At 37.6% G+C, this 23,378-nt stretch overlaps 2 protein-coding genes across 2 annotated transcripts; both read right to left on the bottom strand.

The window, feature by feature from the left end:
- Positions 1–1,463: 1,463 nt before the first annotated feature.
- Positions 1,464–2,407, bottom strand: LOC118542645 (olfactory receptor OR51C1-like). The gene is given in 2 exon segments (XM_036103043.2): positions 1,464–1,609; positions 1,612–2,407. Coding segments are annotated over 2 exon segments (942 nt in total).
- Positions 2,408–21,654: 19,247 nt separating this feature from the next.
- On the bottom strand, positions 21,655–22,572 carry OR51F1 (olfactory receptor family 51 subfamily F member 1). Its single transcript, XM_036114409.1, is given in 1 exon segment — positions 21,655–22,572. A coding segment is annotated over 1 exon segment (918 nt).
- Positions 22,573–23,378: the final 806 nt, after the last annotated feature.

Here is a 23,378-nt window from a genome sequence, read left to right as displayed (position 1 = left end):
CCTATATACCCCTCACCCCATTTTATGCATAGCCTTCTCTATCATCAACATCTCTGATCAAAGTGGTGCATTTGTCACAATCAGTGAACTTGTCTTTGGCACCTGGAAATTTTTTTTTAAATTATGTATAGTAGTTGGTTCTGTGAAACCATTCATGAAAAAAAAAATGGCTTAAATTACTCTTAGTCAAATTGGGCCATATCCAAACTGGGATAAATTCCAGAGACTGTGATCTCAAGTTCTAAAATAGCCCTTTGCCTATGTGGTTTGGAAAGTCAGAACTATGATCAGTTGCTGGATAATATAGGTAGAAAAATTGGGATCACTTGTAAGAAAATGTCTTACACATGCAAAATGAATTAAATGACACAAATTGTTCAGATGGACTATTCGATAGTCTGTTATGTTCAGTTCAATTCAACAACTATCATTGAGTATCTGCTATGTGAAAGGTATTCTGCTAAGAATTGTAGAAGCTTTAAGGCTTTTTTTTATTTAGGGAATTTATAAACTTGTGACAGCCTTCATATTCATATTCATATTCATATCCATATAGTCTAAAGTCCATAAATGCAAAAAGATATTGGAAAAGTGCTATAAAAGGCAAAATATGGGGCACCTGCGTGTCTCAGATGGTTAAATATCTGCCTTCAGCTCAGGTCGTGATCCTTGGGTCCTGGGATGGAGTCCCTCATCGGGCTCCCTGCTCAGTGGGGAGTCTGCTTCTCCCTCTGCCTCTGCTTCTCCACCCTGCTTGTTATCTCTCTCTCTCTCTCAAATGAATGGAGTCTTTTTTTTTTTAAAAAAAAGGCAAAATATGGGAAGGAGAGATCAAGTGTCATTGGGGAAATCATAAAAAATTTAATGAAGAAGATATTTAAAGATGAGCCTTGACATATAAATAGACTTTCAAGGTGGAAGATGGGTGTCAAGGTTGAAGTAGAGTTAACAGTGAAGCTCACCATTAAGAAAGTTGCATGTATATGAAGGAACAGTTAGCAGACTGGTATTCTATGACTGCGGAGTATGTGAAAAGAGAAAGAGGTAAATTTTAAAGGAAATTTGAATCCAAATTGTGGAGGACTTTGTTAGAGATAGGAATGGTGTATGAGAAATAAACATGGAAGAGATGCTTATTGGTTTCTTATTAAATTTTATTTGTGCTGGATATTTGAAAAATTAATTCAAAGTGAATGTTGTGTAGTTTTGATAGAAATAGCAGAGAGATAGGAAGTCAGTTAGTAATCTATAGGAATAGGGTAACTGAGAGGTACTGAGAATCTGACTTAGTATTTTGGTGGTAGGAAAGGTTAAATTGCCTTAGGTAGGACTAACAGCATTGTGGAGATGTTTGAATTAGATGACACCTAGTTCCACCCAACTCTAAAATTGCATGGGTTATAACTCCAATTTATGATCAAATTTCACTGACTTTGAAATAGGTCTTTATGGGCCAGTAATTGTTAAATATGAGTTCCCTTAGAACACACAAGTTTGAGCACAGCTTTTTGAATCTGTTTTGTTTTCACACTGTAGATGATGGGATTCATCACAGGGGGAACGAGCAAATAAATATTAGCAATCAGTGTGGGCACGTATGGTGGAGAATGTTTCCAAATCTGTGAACAAAAGACAGGCTGATTAAAGGGATGTAGAATATGGCCACAGCTGTGATATGAGAAATGCAGGTGCTGAAAGCCTTTTTCCTCTCCTCTGGGGATGCAATGTTGAGAACTGAGCGAATGATCAGGACATAGGAAAGCAGGATAAAGATAGAGTCCACTCCAGCGGTAGAGATGATTGCAGTTAGTCCAAATGCACTGTTGATCTTTGTGTCTGAACATGAGAGTTTCATTACATCAGGGTGGAAGCAGTAAGAATGATGGAGCATGTGACTTCGGCAGAACGATAGATGCTTGAGAAGCAAGACTAGTGGTGTCAGAATGACAGTCCCCCTCGTAATAACTGCCAAACCAATCTGTGTAATCCTTGCATGAGTTAGAATGGTAGCATATCTCAATGGGTTGGAAATGGCCACAAAATGATCAAAAGCCATAGCCAGGAGCACTGAAGATTCCATGAAAGTGAAGAGGTGAATGAAGAACATTTGTGATAAGCAAGCATTAAAGCTGATCTCTAGGTCACTGAGCCAGAATATACCTAGTACTGTCACCAGTGTAGAGATGCATAAGCCAATGTCAGTGGTGGACAACATGGAGAGGAAATAGTACATGGGCTCATGGAGGCTTGGCTCAGTGAGAACTATGAACAGGATCAGGGTATTCCCAGAAAGAGCAGTTAAATAGAGGCAACAGAAGGGGATCGAGATCCAGGCATGGGCCCATTCAAGTCCAGGGACCCCAGTCAAGAGGAAAGTAGGGAAAGTAGAATTATGGGAAATTTGCATTATGATCTGCAGGAGCTGAATTCTCTTGTTAAGATCTTGATTTTCTAAATTTAGAATTTAAAAATTACTTTTCAATTTTAATACACATTTAGTCAAGTGCTCAAAATTTTAGAGTACAGCTTAATGCACCTGTATGCACTCATATAACTACTTTCAAGATAACCGATAGAACATTACCAGCAACCCAGAAGGCTTCCTAATGCCTCATCCTCATCAATATCCTCTCCTATTGTAACCATTATTCTGACTTCTGTTACCATAATGACTTTTTCCTGTTCTTGATGTTGATATAAATAGAGTCATGCAGTATATACTACTTGCATCTGGCTCCTTTCACTTAGTATTATGTCTGTGGGATTCATCACTGAAATAAGATATTTAATTAAGTTCAATTTAATTTCATACTCAGCTAAATTTGTTGTTTCTCACTTACTAATTTGGACTCATCAATATTTTTTGTTAAATTTTTTATCCTTCAACTAGATTATAAGTTTATACTTATTAGTATGGTCTCATGAGAATAAGAGTTTATTTTTACTAAACTTTGCTTAGTATAATTCTTTGCTCATAGAAGATATTCAATATGTTTTTGCTAATTTCTATTTTATTTGCCCTTCCTGAAATACTCTAATGATGAGTAGGTCTAAGCCTAAGAAAATAATTGATTAATTTTGCCTTGCAATTTTAGAATTATTAAACCCATATTCTAAGTGAAAATTTATTTTAACTTAGCGGGGAAACATTTCTTTTCAGGGATAATCTAAGAATCCACCATAGATAATGCCAGTTCATCCTGTCTCATGACATAAGTTTACTAAAGGGAACTGAGGGAAGATGCTTCAGTTCCATGGATCTGAAGCTTGATACTCTTCTTAATTTATAAACTAAAATACCGCCTTGTTTACCATTATGGAACCTGCCCCTGTCATGGTAAAAATCAATGAGGAAAATGATAATCTTCTTTTGTAGCATGTATACCCTGGTCTTTAATCTGACTTTTGATTTCTTATAGGATTATTTGGATATATATTATATGAATGATAAGAAGATGTTCCATACAATGATCTAAGTATTTTACATAGATTACTTCATTTGAGCCTTGGACAAACCTAAGGAAGAAGTATTTTTATTTGTTACAGATGCATAAGGTGAAGTTTAGAAGTTTGGATAAATAGCTGAAGGTCATAAAATCTGAAAGAATTGATGCTGGGAATCAGAGAAAGTAAGACTTTAGAACCTGTGCTATTAACAACTACACTGCACTTTTGGGGGTGGGAGGATGGGTTAGCCTGGTGATGGGTATTAAGAAGGGCACATATTGCATGGAGCACTGGGTGTTATGACAATGAATCATGGAACACTACATCAAAAACTAATGATGTAATGTGTGGTGACTAACATAACATAATAAAATAAAATTTAAAAAACAAAAGAAAACAAAAAGCAAACAAACAAAAAACAACTACACTACACCTTTCAATGATAATAATAATGATATAATTCTACTTCAATAATAATATAATACCATATCAATAAATAAGACCAATGTGTTAGAGATATCTAGGTTTGCAAATCTCCTAATTATTTAATGTTTCTATGGTTCAGAGTCAAAACAATTTTATGTCAGGATTGCGTATGTATTGTATACTATGTAAATAAACTAATGAGGCTTAATTTTATTTTATTTATTAATTTTTTTAAAGATTTTATTTATTTGGCAGAGAGAGAGACAGCGAGAGCAGGAACACAAGCAGGGGGAGTGGGAGAGGGAGAAGCAGGCTTCCCGGTGAGCAGGGAGCCCGATGGAGGGCAGGCAGTTGCTGCACCCTATGAACATGCTGACCTGGGAGGCACCACCATTTCCATGTCTGGGGCCTGGGCTGAAATATGCACTGGGTGAAAGTTCAGAAGACCAGTGAGAGGGTAGCCCTCTAAGTATTCTTAGTGAGAAAAAAAATTAATATTGAGCCAGGTTCTTTGCCACATATCTGTACCTGTTGTTGCTTTAATTGAATAGAACCATTAATAGGCTGTGACTAACATTCTCAGCTTTTTGGTGAGAAGACTGGTTTCAGAGTAAAGGTTCCCCTAGACAGACATAATAGGCCAGTGTGTGAATCCAGGTCTGTCTGACTCTAGGTATGCTCATTTCCCTGTACCATACTGCTTCTGCTCTTCAGACAAAATTAAAAAGAAACAAATCAGATTGCTGCAGTCTTAAGAAACTGAATGGAATAAAAGTGCTACAGTAAGTGTAAACAAATTAGAAACATAAGTAAAACAATAGAGAGGATGTACCAGTGATTTTGGGCTTTGGTTATTACACGTGTCAAGAAATATATTCATAGAAGAAGCACAGTTTTGCTATGATGAGCTAAATAGATGAGAACAAAATGTCTTTATGGAATTTGGAATTTCTGAATATGTATCAGGTTCCTGGAAATGAACCAAACAGTAGAGAGTAAGTATAGTCAGTGGTTCCGAGGGTTTGGAGACCAGAGACCGGAGGTAGGTAGGGAGAGTCTTACCTTTCAAGATGTGGAGAATTAGAGAGGATACAAATAAGATGTTGAAGGAGCAATGCCAGAGACTAAGTGAGTTATTGTCTTTCACTTCACTTCCAAGAAACCCTTCCTTGTGTTTATCTAAGCTAAATTACTCATGATGGAGCTTAAAGTCATCAGACACATTTTATTATAGACACAACCAAGTACTGGTTCTGATCTGAGTAACTGCTTGACTTGTCCTTTAGACCGGGAGGAGAGCTTCTCTTACCCTTATTTAGAGTGGGGTATATGAAGGTCACCTATTTACCTCTACGTATGGAAAATTTTTATGAAGAACCTTGATGGTGTCACAGTCATTTACCCATCTGGGATAAATACACCCTTGGGGGATTTCAGTGCCATTCTATTATGCTTCACTTCTCTGGCACCAGGAAATGTGGAGGTGGAGAACCAAAGAAAAATGAACATATTGACAAGGTAACTCAGTGTTTATGTGTTTTAATTTAAAATGAAATTGAATCCTTACTTTGAACATGGATACACCATTTAAGATGAGGATCCAGTATTTCTTCTTGATTTTTATTCTATGTGTTTCTTGTAAATAATCTATTATACAGATTTATGTGTACAACTAAGTGAAATAACGAATACTTTGAAAGAATCTCCAGGTAATAGCATAGTGCCAAGTATTTAGTACATTTTTTTAAATGAAATATTTGTTAAAATTAGCAAATAGATTCCTATAATTCAGAAGCAAACAGTAAAATAGAATTACGAAGTCAAGGGGTTCCATGAAGGTTACCCTTTCAATAGAAGGAAGATTTGTCAGCATAGCCCCTCAAATGGAAGCAACTCCATTTGAGGAAAAAAAGTAGATGGGCTCTTCTTCAGGGATTCTGTTAATTAATGTCTGTATAGTGATTAATTTTTCCAAGTAATTTCAGGTACACTATCTTATTTAGTCTTAAATAAGACTAAAGGTTAAAACAAACATTTTTAATTTACCTGACATATACTGATAAACAAAGTACTTGACACAAAATCATTGGTCAATAGTGTTTGTCAAATTAATTTATCCCTCACTCTTGCCAATCTATTTCACAGTCTAGAAAAAAGAATCATAAATAAGCAAAATAGAAGCCATTTTATTCAACTCTATTTTGGTTGGTGATTAAGCTAATTAGCTAATAAAGTTGGTTAAATATAGGAGTCATAAAAGTAATTTTAAACATTGAACATTTTCTTTTAACCTGAGAATTGTATTTATAATTTATTCATCATTGTTTTATATATAGATAGGACCTTTCAATGTAGTTATATAAATTGCAGTTTTATATTAGCTTCCTTTGTAAACCATATCTTTAATACACTGTATACAATTTCCATTATAATAACTGTGATGGTGAAGGAAAAACAAGTAGCCCACAGTGCACTTGTTGGGGGGAAATGAAGACTTGCTAATTGGAGAAAGAGCTATGAGTGTTCAACTGGCTGCTAGCATCGGTCAGTATATTTTACAGAGGGAATATATATTGCTGTGTAATTTAGCAAGCTTATTCAGTAGAACTTTTGTGGAAATATTTCTTTTGAACCATTTTATTGAGGTTTGATATATAAAAATCTGTATATATTTAATGTTTGTAATTTGATGGATTTGGGAGTAAGTATACAACCATGAAACCATCATTATCATAAAGGCCATATACATATATATCACCTCCAAAGTCTTCTCCTACCCCCTTTAGTATTATTTTGTGTGTGTATGTGGTAAAACACTTATCATAATACCTCCCCTCTTAGCAAATTTTAAGTATACAGTACAGTATTATTATATATAGGTCAACAGGTATGTGAAAAGATGCTCAACATTAATAATCATCAAGGAAATGAAAATCAAAATCGCAATGAGATATCACTTCACACTTATTAGGATGCCTACTTTGGGAAAAAAACAGCAGCAAAAAAAACAAAAAATAACAAATGTTGGTGAATATGTGGAGAAAAGGGAACACTGATACACCATTGGTGGGAATTTAAATTGGTACAGCCATTGTAGAAAACAGTATGGAGGTTTCTCAAAAAATTTTAAAAAAGAGTTAGCATATGATCCAGCAATTCCATTTCTGGGTATTTATCCAAAGGAATTGAAATCAGGATCTCGAAGTGATATTTGCTCTTAGAACTCTACTACCTGCTTCTCTCAAAAATGGAGATGCTTCAGCCTTTTACCTGCCATCTTTGATGTGTTTCTTTTTTCCTTGTTTTTCCACTTTTCTAAAAATGTACAAAAATTGTAAGTATAAAGATTTCTGTGAATAATTATGAGAGAGCAAATCTCACTTTGAGATCTACTACCCTGATATCCAGGATTAGAACATAATATTTTCTTGGCTGGCGGAATTTGTGTACAACTTGGACAACAAGAGAAGCTATTGAAGATTATTTTAAGCAATGTTGTGATTCTATTATAAGATTAATCTGATATTTGCATAGAAGGTAAATTAGAGTGAAGAAAGATTGGAGGTAGGGACACCTGGCACAGTGTGCATGTAGTACAGGCAGATTCTGAAGGTACAGAATAGTGGAGTTGGAAATGAGAAGAGTATATTAAGTACAGCATCAAAGAAGTTGCATTATGTTATGTTACCAGTTTCAGTGTGGAAAGACATGTTGCCAGGGGTTGGAGGAGGCTGGTTGAGTTTTTTCAAAGTAAAACTTTTAATCACTTTACATCCTTCACTATCAAGGATAATTTCACTCAACCACAGAAGAATCAGATTGTAAAAGAAACAAAATAAATTTGGTTTTGGACTTGCTAAATTTGAGGTAGTGGTGGGACTTATGAATTATTTTAGTAGGAAGACATAGTTAGAAATGTTTCATGAGAGTATACGCTGTTTTATTTATTTTTACACATAGTAGGTCTTGATAAATATTCACTGAATGAATAACGAACAAATTATAATTTTGTGGATATTAGTTTTGCATAATGGACTTCTTTTCTGTCTGTTTAACATAGGGCAGTAAGTACAGAAACATAGAGTTAAATTGCTATGGACATTTTGTAGTTGTTTTTCCATATTTTCTTCAATTCTCATAAATTGTCCCAGACTAAGAATTATGTTTTCTTAAGGTTTAATGGTGTATAGCATTATTTGTTATTAGTAGCAAAGCATCTAGCATTATATTGAATTCATAAAATAGTAATTGTCAGAATAAGTAATTCTTTAATATAGTAAACATGAAAATTTCATGAAGAATCTAAATGTAGACATGAGAAACATTTTATTGTTCCTGTGTCTAACAAAGTAGATTTTTAATCTTGATTATTTTTTAATCATTGCTTCAAAATATCTGAATCTGTCTCTGCTAGCCTGCAGAAAATACATGACATGTTAATATATGTGTTTGCATCTTATAAATTTACATAACTGTCTTGTTATTCATCTAGTCAGTGATTTTGTAATCCTTGGTACTTTTGCCTTGAGAAGTTTGCTAAAGGGAAATTTTCAAATTGAAAATATTCTTCTGTATAGTCAATCATTTAATTCTTAGGATACTGGCCACTGTCTTAAAGACATTTGCCATTAATCAGATGTTCTTTTTTTCTTATTATGTTATGTTAATCACCATACATTACATCATTAGTTTTTGATGTAGTGTTCCATGATTCATTGTTTGCGCATAACACCCAGTGCTCCATTCAGTACGTGCCCTCTTTAATACCCATCACCAGGCTAAAGCATCCCCACACCCCGTCCCCTGTAGAACCCTCAGTTTGTTTCTCAGAGTCCATAGTCTCTCATGGTTCGTCTCCCCCTCCGATTTCCCCCATTTCATTCTTCCCTTCCTGCTATCTTCTTTTTTTTTTTTTTAAACATATAATGTATTATTTGTTTCAGAGGTACAGGTCTGTGATTCAACAGTCTTACACAATTCACAGCGCTCACCATAGCACATACCCTCCCCAGTGTCTATCACCCAGTCACCCCATCCCTCCCACCCCACCCCCCACTCCAGCAACCCTCAGTTTGTTTCCTGAGATTAAGAATTCCTCATATCAGTGAGGTCATATGATACATGTCTTTCTCTGATTGACTTATTTCACTCAGCATAATACCCTCCAGTTCCATCCATGTCCTTGCAAATGGCAAGATTTAATTCCTTTTGATGGCTGCATAATATTCCATTGTATATATATATACCACATCTTCTTTATCCATTCGTCTGTCGATGGACATCTTGGCTCCTTCCATAGTTTGGCTATTATAGACAATGCTGCTATAAACATCGGGGTGCACGTACCCCTTCGGATCCCTCCATTTATATCTTTGGGGTAAATACCCAGTAGTGCAATTGCTGGGTCATATGGTAGCTCTATTTTCAACTTTTTGAGGAACCTCCATACTGTTTTCCAGAGTGGCTGCACCAGCCTGCATTCCCACCAACAGTGTAGGAGGGTTCCCCTTTCTCTGCATTCCTGCCAACATCTGTCATTTCCTGACTTGTTAATTTTAGCCATTCTGACTGGTGTGAGGTGATATCTCATTGAGGTTTTGATTTGGATTTCCCTGATGCCGAGCGATGTTGAGCACTTTTTCATGTGTCTGTTGGCCATTTGGATGTCTTCTTTGGAAAGATGTCTGTTCATGTCTTCTACCCTTTTCTTGCTTGGATCATTTGTTCTTTGGGTGTTGAGTTTAAGAAGTTCTTTATAGATTTTGGATACTAGCCCTTTATCTGATATGTCATTTGCAAATATCTTCTTCCATTCTGTCGGTTGTCTTTTGGTTTTGTTGACTGTTTCTTTTGCTGTGCAAAAGCTTTTTATCTTGATGAAGTCCCAAGAGTTCATTTTTGCCCTTGCTTCCCTTGCTTTTGGAGATGTTTCTAGGAAGAAGTTGCTGTGGCTGAGGTCGAAGAGGTTGCTGCCTGTGTTCTCCTTTAGGATTTTGATGGACTCCTGTCTCACATTGAGGTCTTTCAACCATTTGGAGTCTATTTTTGTGTGTGGTGTAAGGAAACGGTCCAGTTTCATTCTTCTGCATGTGGCTGTCCAATTTTCCCAACACCATTTGTTGAAGAGACTGTCTTTTTTCCATTGGACATTCTTTCCTGCTTTGTCAAAGATGAGTTGACCATAGAGTTGAGGGTCCATTTCTGGGCTCTCTATTCTATTACACTGATCTTTGTGTCTGTTTTTGTGCCAGTACCATACTGTCTTGATGATGACAGCTTTGTAATAGAGCTTGAAGTCCGCAATTGTGATGCCACCAGCTTTGCTTTTCTTTTTCAACATTCCTCTGGCTATTTGGGGTCTTTTCTGGTTCCATACAAATTTTAGGATTATTTGTTCCATTTCTTTGAAAAAAGTGGATGGTATTTTGATAGGGATTGCATTGAATGTGTAGATTGCTCTAGGTAGGATTGACATCTTCACAATATTTGTTCTTCCAATCCATGAGCATGGAACGTTTCCCATTTCTTTGTGTCTTCCTCAATTTCTTTCATGAGTATTTTATAGTTTTCTGAGTACAGATTCTTGGCCTCTTTGGTTCGATTTATTCCTAGGTATCTTATGGTTTTGGGTGCAATTGTAAATGGGATCGACTCCTTAATTTCTCTTTCTTCTGTCTTGTTGTGGGTGTATAGGAATGCCACTGATTTCTGTGCATTGATTTTATATCCAGCCACTTTACTGAATTCCTGTATGAGTTCTAGCAGTTTTGGGGTGGAGTCTTTTGGGTTTTCCACATAAATATCATATCATCTGCAAAGAGTGAGAGTTTGACTTCTTCTTTGCTGATTTGGATGCCTTTTATTTCTTTTTGTTGTCTGATTGCTGTGGCTGGAATTTCTAATACAATGTTGAATAGCAGTGGTGATAGTGGACATCCCTGCCGCATTCCTGAACTTAGGGGGAAAGCTCTCAGTTTTTCCCCATTGAGAATATTTGCTGTGGCTTTTTCATAGATGGCTTTTATGATATTGAGTATGAACCATCTATCCCTATACTCTGAAGAATTTTGATCAAGAAAGGATGCTGTACTTTGTCAAATGCTTTTTCTGCATCTATTGAGAGGGTCATATGGTTCTTGTTCTTTCTTTTATTAATGTATTGTATCACATTAATTGATTTGTGGATGTTGAACCAACCTTGCGGCCCAGGGATAAATCCCACTTGGTTATGGTGAAGAATCCTTGTAATGTACTGTTGGATCCTATTGGCTAGTATTTTGGTGAGAATTTTTGCATCCATGTTCATCAAGGATATTGGTCTGTAATTCTGCTTTTTGATGGGGTCTTTGTCTGGTTTGGGGATCAAGGTAATGCTGGCCTCATAAAACGAGTTTGGAAGTTTTCCTTCCATTTCTATTTTTTGGAACAGTTTCAGAAGAATAGGTATTAATTCTTCTTTAAATGTTTGGTAGAATTCCCCCAGGAAGCCATCTGGCCCTGGGCTTTTGTATTTTGGGAGATTTTTGATGACTGCTTCAATTTCCTTAGTGGTTATAGGTCTGTTCAGGTTTTCTATTTCTTCCTGGTTCAGTTTTGGTAGTCGATACATCTCTAGGAATGCATCCATTGCTTCCAGATGATCTAATTTGCTGGCATAGAGTTGCTCATAATATGTTCTTATAATTGTTTGTATTTCTTTGATGTTGGTTGTGATCTCTCCTCTTTCATTCGTGATTTTATTTATTTGGGTCGTTTCTCTTTTCTTTTTGATAAGTCTGGCCAGGGGCTTATCGATCTTGTTAATTCTTTCAAAGAACCAGCTCCTAGTTTCGTTGATCTGTTCTACTGTTCTTTTGGTTTCTAGTTCATTGATTTCTGCTCTGATCTTTATCATTTCTCTTCTCCTGCTGGGTTTAGGCTTTATTTGCTGTTCTCTCTCCAGATCCTTTAGGTGTAGGGTTAGGTTGTGTATTTGAGACCTTTCTTGTTTCTTGAGAAAGGCTTGTATTGCTTTATACTTTCCTCTTAGGACTGTCTTTGCTGCATCCCAAAGATTTTGAACAGTTGTGTTTTCATTTTCCTTTGTTTCCATGAATTTTTAAATTCTTCTTTAATTTCCTGGTTGACCCATTCATTCTTTAGTAGGTTGCTCTTTAGCCTCCACATACTTGAGGCCTTTCCACCTTTCCTCTTGTGATTGAGTTCTAGTTTCACAGCATTGTGGTCTGAAAATATGCAAGGAATGATCCCAACCTTTTGGTACTAGTTGAGACCTGATTTGTGACCTAGGATGTGATCTATTCTGGAGAATGTTCCATGGGCACTAGAGAAGAATGTGTATTCTGTTGCTTTGGGATGAAATGTTCTGAATATATCTGTGAAGTCCCTTTGGTCCAATGTGTCATTTAAAGTCTTTATTTCCTTGTTGATCTTTTGCTTAGATGATCTGTCCATTTCAGTGAGGGGGGTGTTAAAGTCCCCCACTATTATTGTATTGTTGTCAATGTGTTTCTTTGCTTTTGTTATTAATTGGTTTATATAATTGGCTGCTCCCATGTTAGGGGCATAGATATTTACAAAAGCTAGATCTTCTTATTGGATATACCCTTTAAGTATGATATACTGTCCTTCCTCATCTCTTATTATAATCTTTGGTTTTAAAATCTAATTTGTCTGATATAAGGATTGCCACCCCAGCTTTCTTTCGGTGTCCATTAGCATGGTAAATGGTTTTCCAACCCCTCACTTTCACTCTGGGGGTGTCTTTGGGTCTAAAATGCGTCTCTTGCAGACAGCATATCAATGGGTCTTCTTTTTTTATCCAATCTGATACCCTGTGTCTTTTGATTGGGCATTTAGCCCATGTACATTCAGGGTAACTATTGAAAGATATGAATTTAGTGCCATTGTATTGCCTGTAAGGGGACTGTTACTGTATATTGTCTCTGTTCCTTTCTGGTCTATGTTACTTTTAGGCTCTCTCTTTGCTTACAGGACCCCTTTCAAGATTTCTTGTAGGGCTGGTTTTGTGTTTGCAAATTCCTTTAGTTTTTGTTAGTCTTGGAAGCTTTTTATCTCTCCTTCTATTTTCAATGACAGCCTAGCTGGATATAGTATTCTTGGCTGCATATTTTTCTCATCTAGTGCTCTGAAGATATCATGCCAGTCCTTTCTGGCCTGCCAGGTCTCTGTGGACAGGTCTGTTGCCAATCTAATGTTTCTACCATTGTAGGTTACAGATCTCTTGTCCCAAGCTGCTTTCAGAATTTTCTCTTTGTCTCTGAGACTTGTAAGTTTTACTATTAGATGTCAGGGTGTTGACTTATTTTTATTGATTTAAGGAGGGTTCTCTGTGCCTCCTGGATTTGATGCCTGTTTCCTTCCCCAGATTAGGGAAGTTCTCTGCTATAATTTGCTCCAATATACCTTCTGCCCCTCTCTCTCTTTCTTCTTCTTCTGGCATCCCAGTTATTCTAATATTGTTTCATCTTATGGTATCACTTATCTCTCGAATTCTGCCCTTTAATATTGTTCCGTCTTATGGTATCACTTATCTCTCGAATTCTGCCCAGTAGTTGTTTATCTCTCTTTTTCTCAGCTTCCTTATTTTCCATAATTTGGTCTTCTATATCACTAATTCTCTCTTCTGCCTCATTTATCCTAGCAGTTAAAGCCTCCATTTTTGATTGCACCTCATTAATAGCCTTTTTGATTTTGACTTGGTTAGATTTTAGTTCTTATATTTCTCCAGAAAGCGTTTCTCTAATATCTTCCATGCTTTTGTCAAGCCCAGCTAGTATCTTTAAAATCATCATTCTGAGGGCGCCTGGGTGGCTCAGTCGTTACGCGTCTGCCTTCAGCTCAGGTCATGATCCCAGGGTCCTGGGATTGAGCCCTGCATAGGGCTCCCTGCTCAGGGGGAAGGCTGCTTCTCCCTCTCCCACTCCCCCTGCTTTGTTCCCTCTCTCATTGTGTCTCTCTCTGTCAAATAAATAAAATCTTAAAAAAAAATCATCATTCTTGTTTATAGCAGCAATGTCCACAATAGCCAAACTGTGGAAAGAGCCAAGATGTCCATCGACAGATGAATGGATAAAGAAGATGTGGCATATATATACAATGGAATATTTTGCAGCCATCAAAAGGAATGAGATCTTACCATTTGCAATGACGTGGATGGAACTGGAGGGTATTATGCTGAGCAAAATAAGTCAAAAAGAGAAAGACATGTATCATATGACCTCACTGATATGAGGAATTCTTAATCTCAGGAAACAAACTGAGGGTTTCTGGAGTGGTGAGGGGTGGGAGGGATGGGGTGACTGGATGATAGACACGGGGGAGGGTATGCGCTCTGGTAAGTGCTGTGAATTGTGCAAGACTGTTGAATCTCAGATCTGTACCTCTGAAACAAATAATGCAATATATGTTAAGAAAAAAAAAAAGAAGAAGATAGCAGGAGGGGAAGAATGAAGGGGGGGAATCAGAGGGGGAGAAGAACCATGAGAGACGATGGACTCTGAAAAACAAACTGAGGGTTCTAGAGGGGAGGGGGGTGGGAGGATGGGTTAGCCTCATGATGGGTATTAAAGAGGGTACATTCTGCATGGAGCACTGGGTGTTATGCACAAACAATGAATCATGGAACACTACATCTAAAACTAATGATGTAATGTATGGTGATTAACATAACAATAAAAAAATTAAAAAAAAATCATCATTCTTAACTCTAGTTCTGACATCTTACTAATGTCTGTATTGATTAGGTCCCTGGCAGTTGGTACTGCCTCTTGTTCTTTTTTTTGAGGTGATATTTTCCATCTTGTCATTTTGTCCAGAGGAGAATAGATGAATGAGCAAACCAAATGCCAACAGAGTAACAATGTCTCCAGAAAAATATACACTAAACAAATCAGAAGAGACCTGAAACCGGGGGAAAAGAAACGGAAAGAAAGAGAAAAGAAAAAAAAAGAAAAAGAAAAACATAAAAACAAACAAACAGAATATGATCAAATATGATCAGGCTGGTGCATAGATCAGTGCCACACACTAGATTTTTGGCATATTTTGGTCTGTTAGAAGAAAGTGCCTCCCAAAATTTTAAAGAAAGGAAAACTTATATATGTACAAAAATAAGGGTTAATATGATGAAGGGATGGAATATGACTGTAAAGATGAAAATTATAAAAGATTTTATAAGAGGAATTGATAAGATAAGAAATTGGTTGAAAAAAGAAAGAAGAGGATTTTAAAAAAATGGGAAAGAATGTGATCAGGCAGGAGACTAGAACAAAGCCATACACTAGAGATTTAGGGTATATTTTGGTCTGTTAGAAGAAACTATATCCCAAAATTTTAAAGAGAGAACAACTTATATATATATATACCAAATATATATATATATACCAAAAATAAGGTTCACTACTATGGAGGGATAGAATATGACTATAAAAATGAAAAATAAAAAAGATTTTTTAAGAAAGGGATTGATAAGATGTTGGTTGAAAAAGGGAAAAAGAAAAATCCAAAAAAAAAAAAGAAAAAGAAAGGTAAAAAAAAAAATTAACTTTGAAAGGCTAAAGAATCATGAGAAAAAAGCCATGATTCTATGTGCAGTATTCTCTTAGTGCTGTAGTTCTGCCATTCTCATTGATCAGTAACCTCTTGGCCGGCTGTTCTTGCTGATCTTCTGGAGGAGGGGCCTGTTGCCTTGGTCCCCAAATGTCTTTGCCAGAGGCGGAATTGCCCTGCCCTTGCCGGGTCAGGGCTAAGTAATCTGCTCGGGTTTGCTCTCGGGAGCTTTTGTTCCCTGCAAGCTTTCCATACAGCTTTGGAGGACAAGAGTGGCCTTCCAATCTCTGCCCTGGAGGAGCCGAGAACTCGGGGCCCCACTCCTCAGTGTGCCCCCAGAGAAAAGCAGTCAATCACTCCCATCTCCCTGGTCTCTGGCTGCACTCCATGCTCACTCAGTGACTGAGTGTTTCCATCTCTGGCACACAACCCTGCTTGGAGTCTCCAAACCCAGCAGATCCCTGCGGTGTGCTTCTCCTGGGGGAGGAAGGGGAGTCTCCCCAGATCTGCCGCTTGTTGGGTCCCTGCTGGAGGAGCAGTGGCTGGACTGTGCCGCGGATCACGGTTTATGGCAACCCCGAGCTGAGAGCCCACTCCTCGGCTCCGTCTGCAGCTGGCTTGCCCAATCCAATACCTGGGAGCTCTGCCACACTCAGGCACCCCCTGTCTTTCTGTGACCCCGAGGGTCCTGAGACCACACTGTCCCAGCGAGGGTTCCACCCCCTACTTAGCCCCTGGAGCGACGTCCCTCAGCAGAGCAGACTTCTAAAAGTTCCGATTTTGTGCTCCGCTGCTCTATCACTTGCCGGTAGTGGCTGATAGAGGCCCCCTCCACCACCGTCTATTTTCCCGAATATCGCCTCGGATTCACTTCTCCACACATCCTACCTTCCAGAAAGTGGTTGCTTTTCTGTTTGGAGAGTTGCTGCTATTCATTTCTTCGATCTCCTGTTGAGTTTGTAGGTGTTCAGAATGGTTTGATCCCTATCTAGCTGAATTCCTGGGACGAGATGAAATTTAGATCTCCTACTCCTCTGCCATCTTGCTCCTCCCCTAATCAGATGTTCTTAGTACACTGTTTTGGATAAAAAGCAGATATATGAGTGGTGTTGGGTGGTTCTTTGATAAAATATTTCCCCTTTTCTGATAGACCCAAACGTAGAAGTGGGACCAGTATACTGGTCCTGTACACATGAACCTGATTGAGCACTACCCAAGAATGGTCAATCAGATGTTTTCTCATGAGAATTTTTTATTTTTTAGAGAGAGCACGCACAAGTGGGGGTTGGGGAGGGGCAGGGGGAGAGAGAGAATTTTAAGCAGGCTCCATGCCCAGCACAGAGCCTGACATGGGACTCGACCTTGGGACCCTGAGATCATGACCTGAGTTGAAATCAAGAGTGAGATGCTTAATTGATTGAGCCACCCAGGGACCTCTCTCATGAGAATTCTTAACACTGTATTTCAAAATAATTTCTGTTATAGAAAAGCTGCAAAAACAATACTAAAATTGTCATATCCTTCACCTGATATTCCATTTCTTGAGTATTTGAAACTTGGAGGGAAGCCCATGAACCTGAGAACATGGCAGGCTGTTAAGCTTCTCCTGAGCAGCCCAGAGCTGCTCTGGCTTCTCTATCACAAGGTTAGGTTGTTTGGCTCCTCCTTGTATTGCCCTGCATACTTTCCTCTTAATTTGTTAGATGTGCTTATTATTAAATGTGCCCTTCACGTCTCTGATTATCTCAGTGGTCCTAGTTCTGAGCTCTTAATCCATCATCACATTCCACAGAGGTCACATTTCCATGAGCTGTTTTCAGCTAGTGACTGAATGTGACAGGGAAACTAAGGCAGGCCCATTCCTAGAAGACAAAGAATTCCTCTGACAGATGACTTTGACTTGGGGATACCCAATGGCCTTGACTAATTCTGTTTAGAACTGCCTGACAGTCTCAGATGATTCTTTCTACCAAAACTTCTTTCCTTATTTTTCTCCTTAACTCAAAGTGAATCTTATATCAAAGTATGACAGTTCTTCCAGTCTCCTTTTTGTCCATTCTTGTCTCCTTTTTGTGATGTTACCTAGCCCCTTGTTGGCTGTTTGTCTATTTTGCCCCAAGGATGTCATGCTCTATTAAACATCCCCACAACTGCTTGCCCTTTAAGCTCTCTTGCCTGCTCTTTGGACCTTGGCAGTTCTTTTTTTTTTTTTAAGATTTATTTTTTATTTGACGGAGAGAGAGACACAGAGAGAGGGAACACAAGCAGGGGGAGTGGGAGAGGGAGAAGCAGGCTTCCTGCTGAGCAGGGAGCCCCATGAGGGGCTTGATCCCAGGACCCTGGGGTCATGACCTGAGCCGAAGGCAGATGCTTAATGACTGAGCCACCCAGACGCCCCATGGACCTCGTCGGTTCTTATAATAACTGCAGCCCTCTGGTTTTTGGTGATTACCTGGCCTCTGTTTTGTCCAGACCTTATCATATACATGGTTATTACTGAGCCTGACTCCCCTCTGGTTTTTGGTGATTACCTGGCCTCTGTTTTGTCCAGACCTCATCATATACGTGGTTATTAATGAGCCTGGCTCAGTGACTGCATCTCATGTTGTCCCTGGTAGGCAGAGAAGAGCCACTCCTCAGTGATGCTGGTATCATTTTCACAGCTCATTTCTAATGAGCTTAGTGGATGCTGTGTCCTCTAGGCTTCTCAATCTAGGGTAGGTGTTCTAACCTTATATAATCTATTCATCCCAGTGTGCTTACTTTCCTCAGCCACTTTATTTTATTGGTTAAAGAATTGTTCATAAAAGAAGTAGAATCATGAATACAATGTGTATTAAAAGAAAAAGTGAAAGGAATGTGGTATTTTAGGATGGGAAGAAGCATGATTCAATTTGAAGTCAACCTGTTGCATTCGATGAATGGTAAGAATACAAGTCTAATTGGAACACATGGCTAATGAAGTAGATAAGCAAGCATGTTTTACTTCAAGGCTGACAGACTTGAACCATCCTTCTTAAGGAAACATTTTGATTCAATTTTTTCCATAATTGATCAGATGACAGCTTACTGGATGGATCAATTGAAGAGAGAAAAAAAGGCAAGGAACACAACAGATGTACATGAATGAAAGATTCAGGACATATACAGTGTATGGAAAAACATAATGACAATACGCAAATGCCTTCACATGCATAGAACTGTATTTTTTCCTTTCTTGACAGTCTCTTTTATTTCTACATGTAACCTATAGGATGAACTATTCAGATCCTCAAGACTCTCCTATGAGTATCTTTTTAAAAAGATTTATTTATTTATTTGAAGAGGGGAGGGGAGAAGCAGAGAGAGAGAGAAAAACCCAAGCAGACTAGGTGCTGAACCTGAGGTGGGGCTCGATCTCATGACCCTGAGATCATGACCTGCTGAAACCAAAAGTTGGATGCTCAACCAACTGTGCCACCCAGGCACGCAATCCTATTAGAATCTTTTTAATGGTTCCCCCTTGAGCTACTGAACTTTATTAGAATGTTAATTTAATAAATTTACCTCAAGCCCACTCTATACACTAAGCCAAGCACTAGTTTATTCCCTTTAATGAATTATACTAAGTAACATGTATATGTAGTATCCCAGACATTTTGTAGATCAACAGTACAACTCAAACTAAATAAGGTTATCCAAGTTTTTGCTTGCAATTTATAAAGTCCCCAAAATACATTAAAAAAAAGTCCCTTTTGCCATTACCTTGTTCTCTTGTTCAATTTCAGCTAAGTCTCCAGAGATATCTAGAGTCTTTTCTTGAGTAGGCTGTTAGGAGTAAGCTTTGTAATATTGTAGCCCTTTGAGCATCTCAATGTATAAGTCCCTCAACTTTAGTATTCTCATGAAGCTCTAGGCAGCTAACAGGAATATCGAATTACCATAACAAAAGTCCCCCATACATTCTGGAAGCACACCCAAATTTCTAAACCAATCTACAAATCAATTCCTTTATAGAATAGTATTGTTCAAGTAAAAGATGTTCTTTAAGCAACTAATACAAACCCTACCATCTAAATTCACTTAAAAGAATCTGATGGATAGAGAAAAGAGAAGAAAAAAGGAAGTAAAGTTTTATGTTTTTATATTCTTCAACACTATATCCAGATCAGACCTATGAATTTAAAACTCAGGGTGTATTCTCCCACGAAGGGTAAAATGGTGACATGGTACTTCTCACATTCTTCCACAGAATTGCTTCCAAAATACACTTCTCTATTTACCTTTGGAAACATTTTCAACTTAGATGGCAACACAAACAAGGGGTATAATTTTGCATTATCAACCATCACAACATAAGTACATTACTTTATAATTTTTTGTCTATGTCACAGCTTCACACACTAGACTTTAAGCCTCTCGAGTGCAGGGAATATGTTTTTTTCCAGCTTTTAATTTCTATTGCTTCTTACAAAGCCAAACATAAAGTTGGCTCACAGTCACTGGTATGCTGGAAAACTGAATCTCTGAAAAATAAAAAGTCCTCATTTGTAGTATTTGTCAGTTCCTAGGTATAAATGGTGATCTCAAACTGCCAATATGACATCATTGAACACAAGAGTTGAGATGAGTTGCACAGTATGGCCGCTTGCAAGCTGATGTGTTCTGGCTCCAGCACATTGCTCCCTCCAGTGTTTGTGGGATACATGACATATCCCTCTTATTTGTTACTTTTCCAACTGCAATAAAATTGATATGATTCCCATCAGGTTTCCACCTCCACTTTCCTCTGCATTTTTCTGCCATTTTATACAACTGAGTTTTAAGCTTCTGCCTGCCTCTTAAATTGCTATGGTTACCAAAAAATTCTTTTTTTTAGGAACCATATTTTAGGTATGGCTATGTATAACCATTTATAGGCTGAGCATCATGAATTATTTACCTTGGTTCTTTGGTTGGTTAAGATAGCTATAGTAGGTCCTTTGTGTCATTTGTGAAACCTCTGAAATTTTATGGAAAATATGAATGTGTTTATATGTGATTTTTCTGTGGAGGAGGGTTCATAGATTTCATTAGATTCCAAAGGGATCATTATGTTTAAAAAAGGTTAAGAAATGCTGCCTCAAACTTTTCCCAGTTCTCCAAAGTTCCCATTTCTTTTTTTTTCTCTTATTCCACCTTTTTAAAAAATTTTATTTTATTATGTTAGTCACCATACAATACATCATTAGTTTTTGATCTAGTGGTCCCCCCTTCATCGTTTTCTTGTAATGAATTAACAAATGCCGCTAATTCTTGAAGCTGTGCTATTGACCGTCCAATACTAGATACTGATCTATGGCTTACATGGCATGACATATCTATTCCTACCTTTTGAACTATTAACTATGAATGAAGAAAACAAGCTAAAGTATACTCTAGGAAGGACAACACAAATTTTTTATTTTTTTAAAGATTTTATTTATTTATTTGATAGAGAGAGACACAGCAAGAGAGAGAACACAAGCAGGTCGTGTGGGAGGGAGAGAAGCAGGCCTCCCATGTAGCAGGGAGCCTGATGCAGGGCTCGATCCCAGGACCTTGGGATCATGACCTGAGCCGAAGGCAGATGCTTAACGACTGAGCCACCCAAGTGCCCCACAACACAACTTTTTTAAATGCATGATGCATGAACAAGAAGACTCAGTGCTTACTTTTTATCTTGTAATATTTTTCTAGATGCTTTTGGCAGAGTATTAGGACACTAGTGAAGAGTGTGGCATCTAACATGCAGAGAGCCTGGATTCAAATCTCATCCCTGAGCCAAGTTAGATGTCTGGTTGATGGTCTACATGTCTTTAGGCCTCAGTTTCTTCATCTCTAAAATGTAATTAATATTATTATATATTTCATTGAGCTGTTTGAAGATTAAATGGAATATGTCTTAAAAGCTATTAGTAGAACACATAGTATAAAGTAGTCTCTAAATGTTAATTACTTTGAGTACTTTTATTACTTTATTACTAATGTTTTCATGTCTCCCTTATTGGACTATAAAATTCTTGGGGTGTAACATATTTTATGACTGAAGACACAAAAATGCCCCCTAAATATTTGTTGAATAAAGGAATAAAATAACAAAAACATATCTGATAGACAGTAACATACCAGAGTTGCTTTTCTACAGTGAAAGTCACTTTTCAGGTTTTTCTCAAGCAGTTATCTCTGTTTATTTTGTAAGGAGAAGACTGATTATATAGCCTTGCGAATCTGTTTTGTTTTTACACTATAGATTATGGGGTTGAGCATGGGAGGCAAAAGCAGATATATATTGGCCATCACCGAATGGACAACTTTGGGGGCTGATGGACCATAGTGATGTACAAAGGACAGGCTCATCATGGGGATGTAGAAAACAGCCACTGCTCCAATATGGGAGACACAGGTGTTAAAGACCTTATGTCGCTCTTCAGGGGAGGCAATACTGAAGACAGAACGAATGATCAAGATATAAGACAGGACAATTCATGGTGTATCTACTCCTGTGGTCAGGATGAGATCAATTAATCCACAGATGCTGTTGGCCTGAGTATCTGAACATGCTAATTTAATCACATCTGGGTGGTAGCAGTAGGAGTGGGAAAGGACATTTGCCCTACAGAAATAGAGGGGCTTAAAGAGCAAAAGTAGTGGTACTATTAATACTACAGTGCGTATAATCATTAACAGGCCCATCCGAATGATTCTAGAATTAGTGAGAATGGTAGCGTACCTCAGAGGATCACAGATGGCCACATAGTGGTCAAAGGCCATAGCCACCAGCACCCTAGATTCTATGAAGGTAAATCCATGAAGAAAAAACATCTGGATAATGCAGGTATTTAGATTGATTTCAACTGCATCAAACCAGAGGATATCTAATGTTGTTGACATTGTAGAAACAGTCAAGCCCAAGTCAGCAGCTGAAAGCATGGAGAGGAAATAGTACATGGGCTCATGGAGACTCTGCTGGGTAAGGATGACAAATAGGATCATGCTGTTCTCAGAGAGGGCAATGGCATAGAGACAACAGAAGGGGATAGAGATCCACACATGGACAGACTCTAGGCCAGGAATGCCAGTCAACAAGAAGGTTGGAAATTTAGATGTCAAGTTGCTTAAGATCTCCATGTTTTTCTGGATTTGTAGCATTTGTCCTCACAATTATCACATCCTATAGAAATAATAAATTACATTGTCACACACAAATACCTAGATAAATTTTCTTTTGATTAGGAAAGCTATCTAGGTCATGGATAAGTACTCTATCATTGAGAAAACTCTAAATCAAACTCTAATTATATATATAATTATATATATATATATATATATATATAAACACTTTTACTCTCAAATTCAAGGAAAATGTCTAAATAATCTTATACATTTTGATGATAATTACATTGACAGATTTATTTTTTTAATTAATTAATTAATTAATTTTTAAAATTTTATTATGTTATGTTAGTCACCATACATTACATCATTAGTTTTTGATGTAGTGTTCCATGATTCATTGTTTGCGTATAACACCCAGTGCTCCATTCAATACATGCCCTCCTTAATACCCATCACCAGGCTAACCCATCCCCCCACCCACCTCCCCTCTAAAACCCTCAGTTGTTTCTCAGAGTCCATAGTCTCTCATGAAATTGGAAGGAGAGATGAACTATATTGACAGAATTTTAAACATCATTAGATCGTAAGATTCTATGAATAGATAATTAATATATAATAAATAATAAAAATCAATGCATTCAATTTTGAATATGTTGTTTGTGAAATGATTGTGGGAAACCCACCTAAAGATTTCCATGGATCTTCAGTGCCCACGTGGGTGTGAATTTCCAGGCAAAAGTCTCCAGAACGTTTCAGAGTTATCACTGTATACGTGCCATTTTAATTCAACAGTGTGGGTGAATCACTTCAGAGAGTAC

Source organism: Halichoerus grypus, chromosome 11 (genome assembly GCF_964656455.1).
Source record: "Halichoerus grypus chromosome 11, mHalGry1.hap1.1, whole genome shotgun sequence".
NCBI lineage: Eukaryota > Metazoa > Chordata > Mammalia > Carnivora > Phocidae > Halichoerus > Halichoerus grypus.
This window is presented reverse-complemented; position numbering and strand designations above follow the sequence as displayed.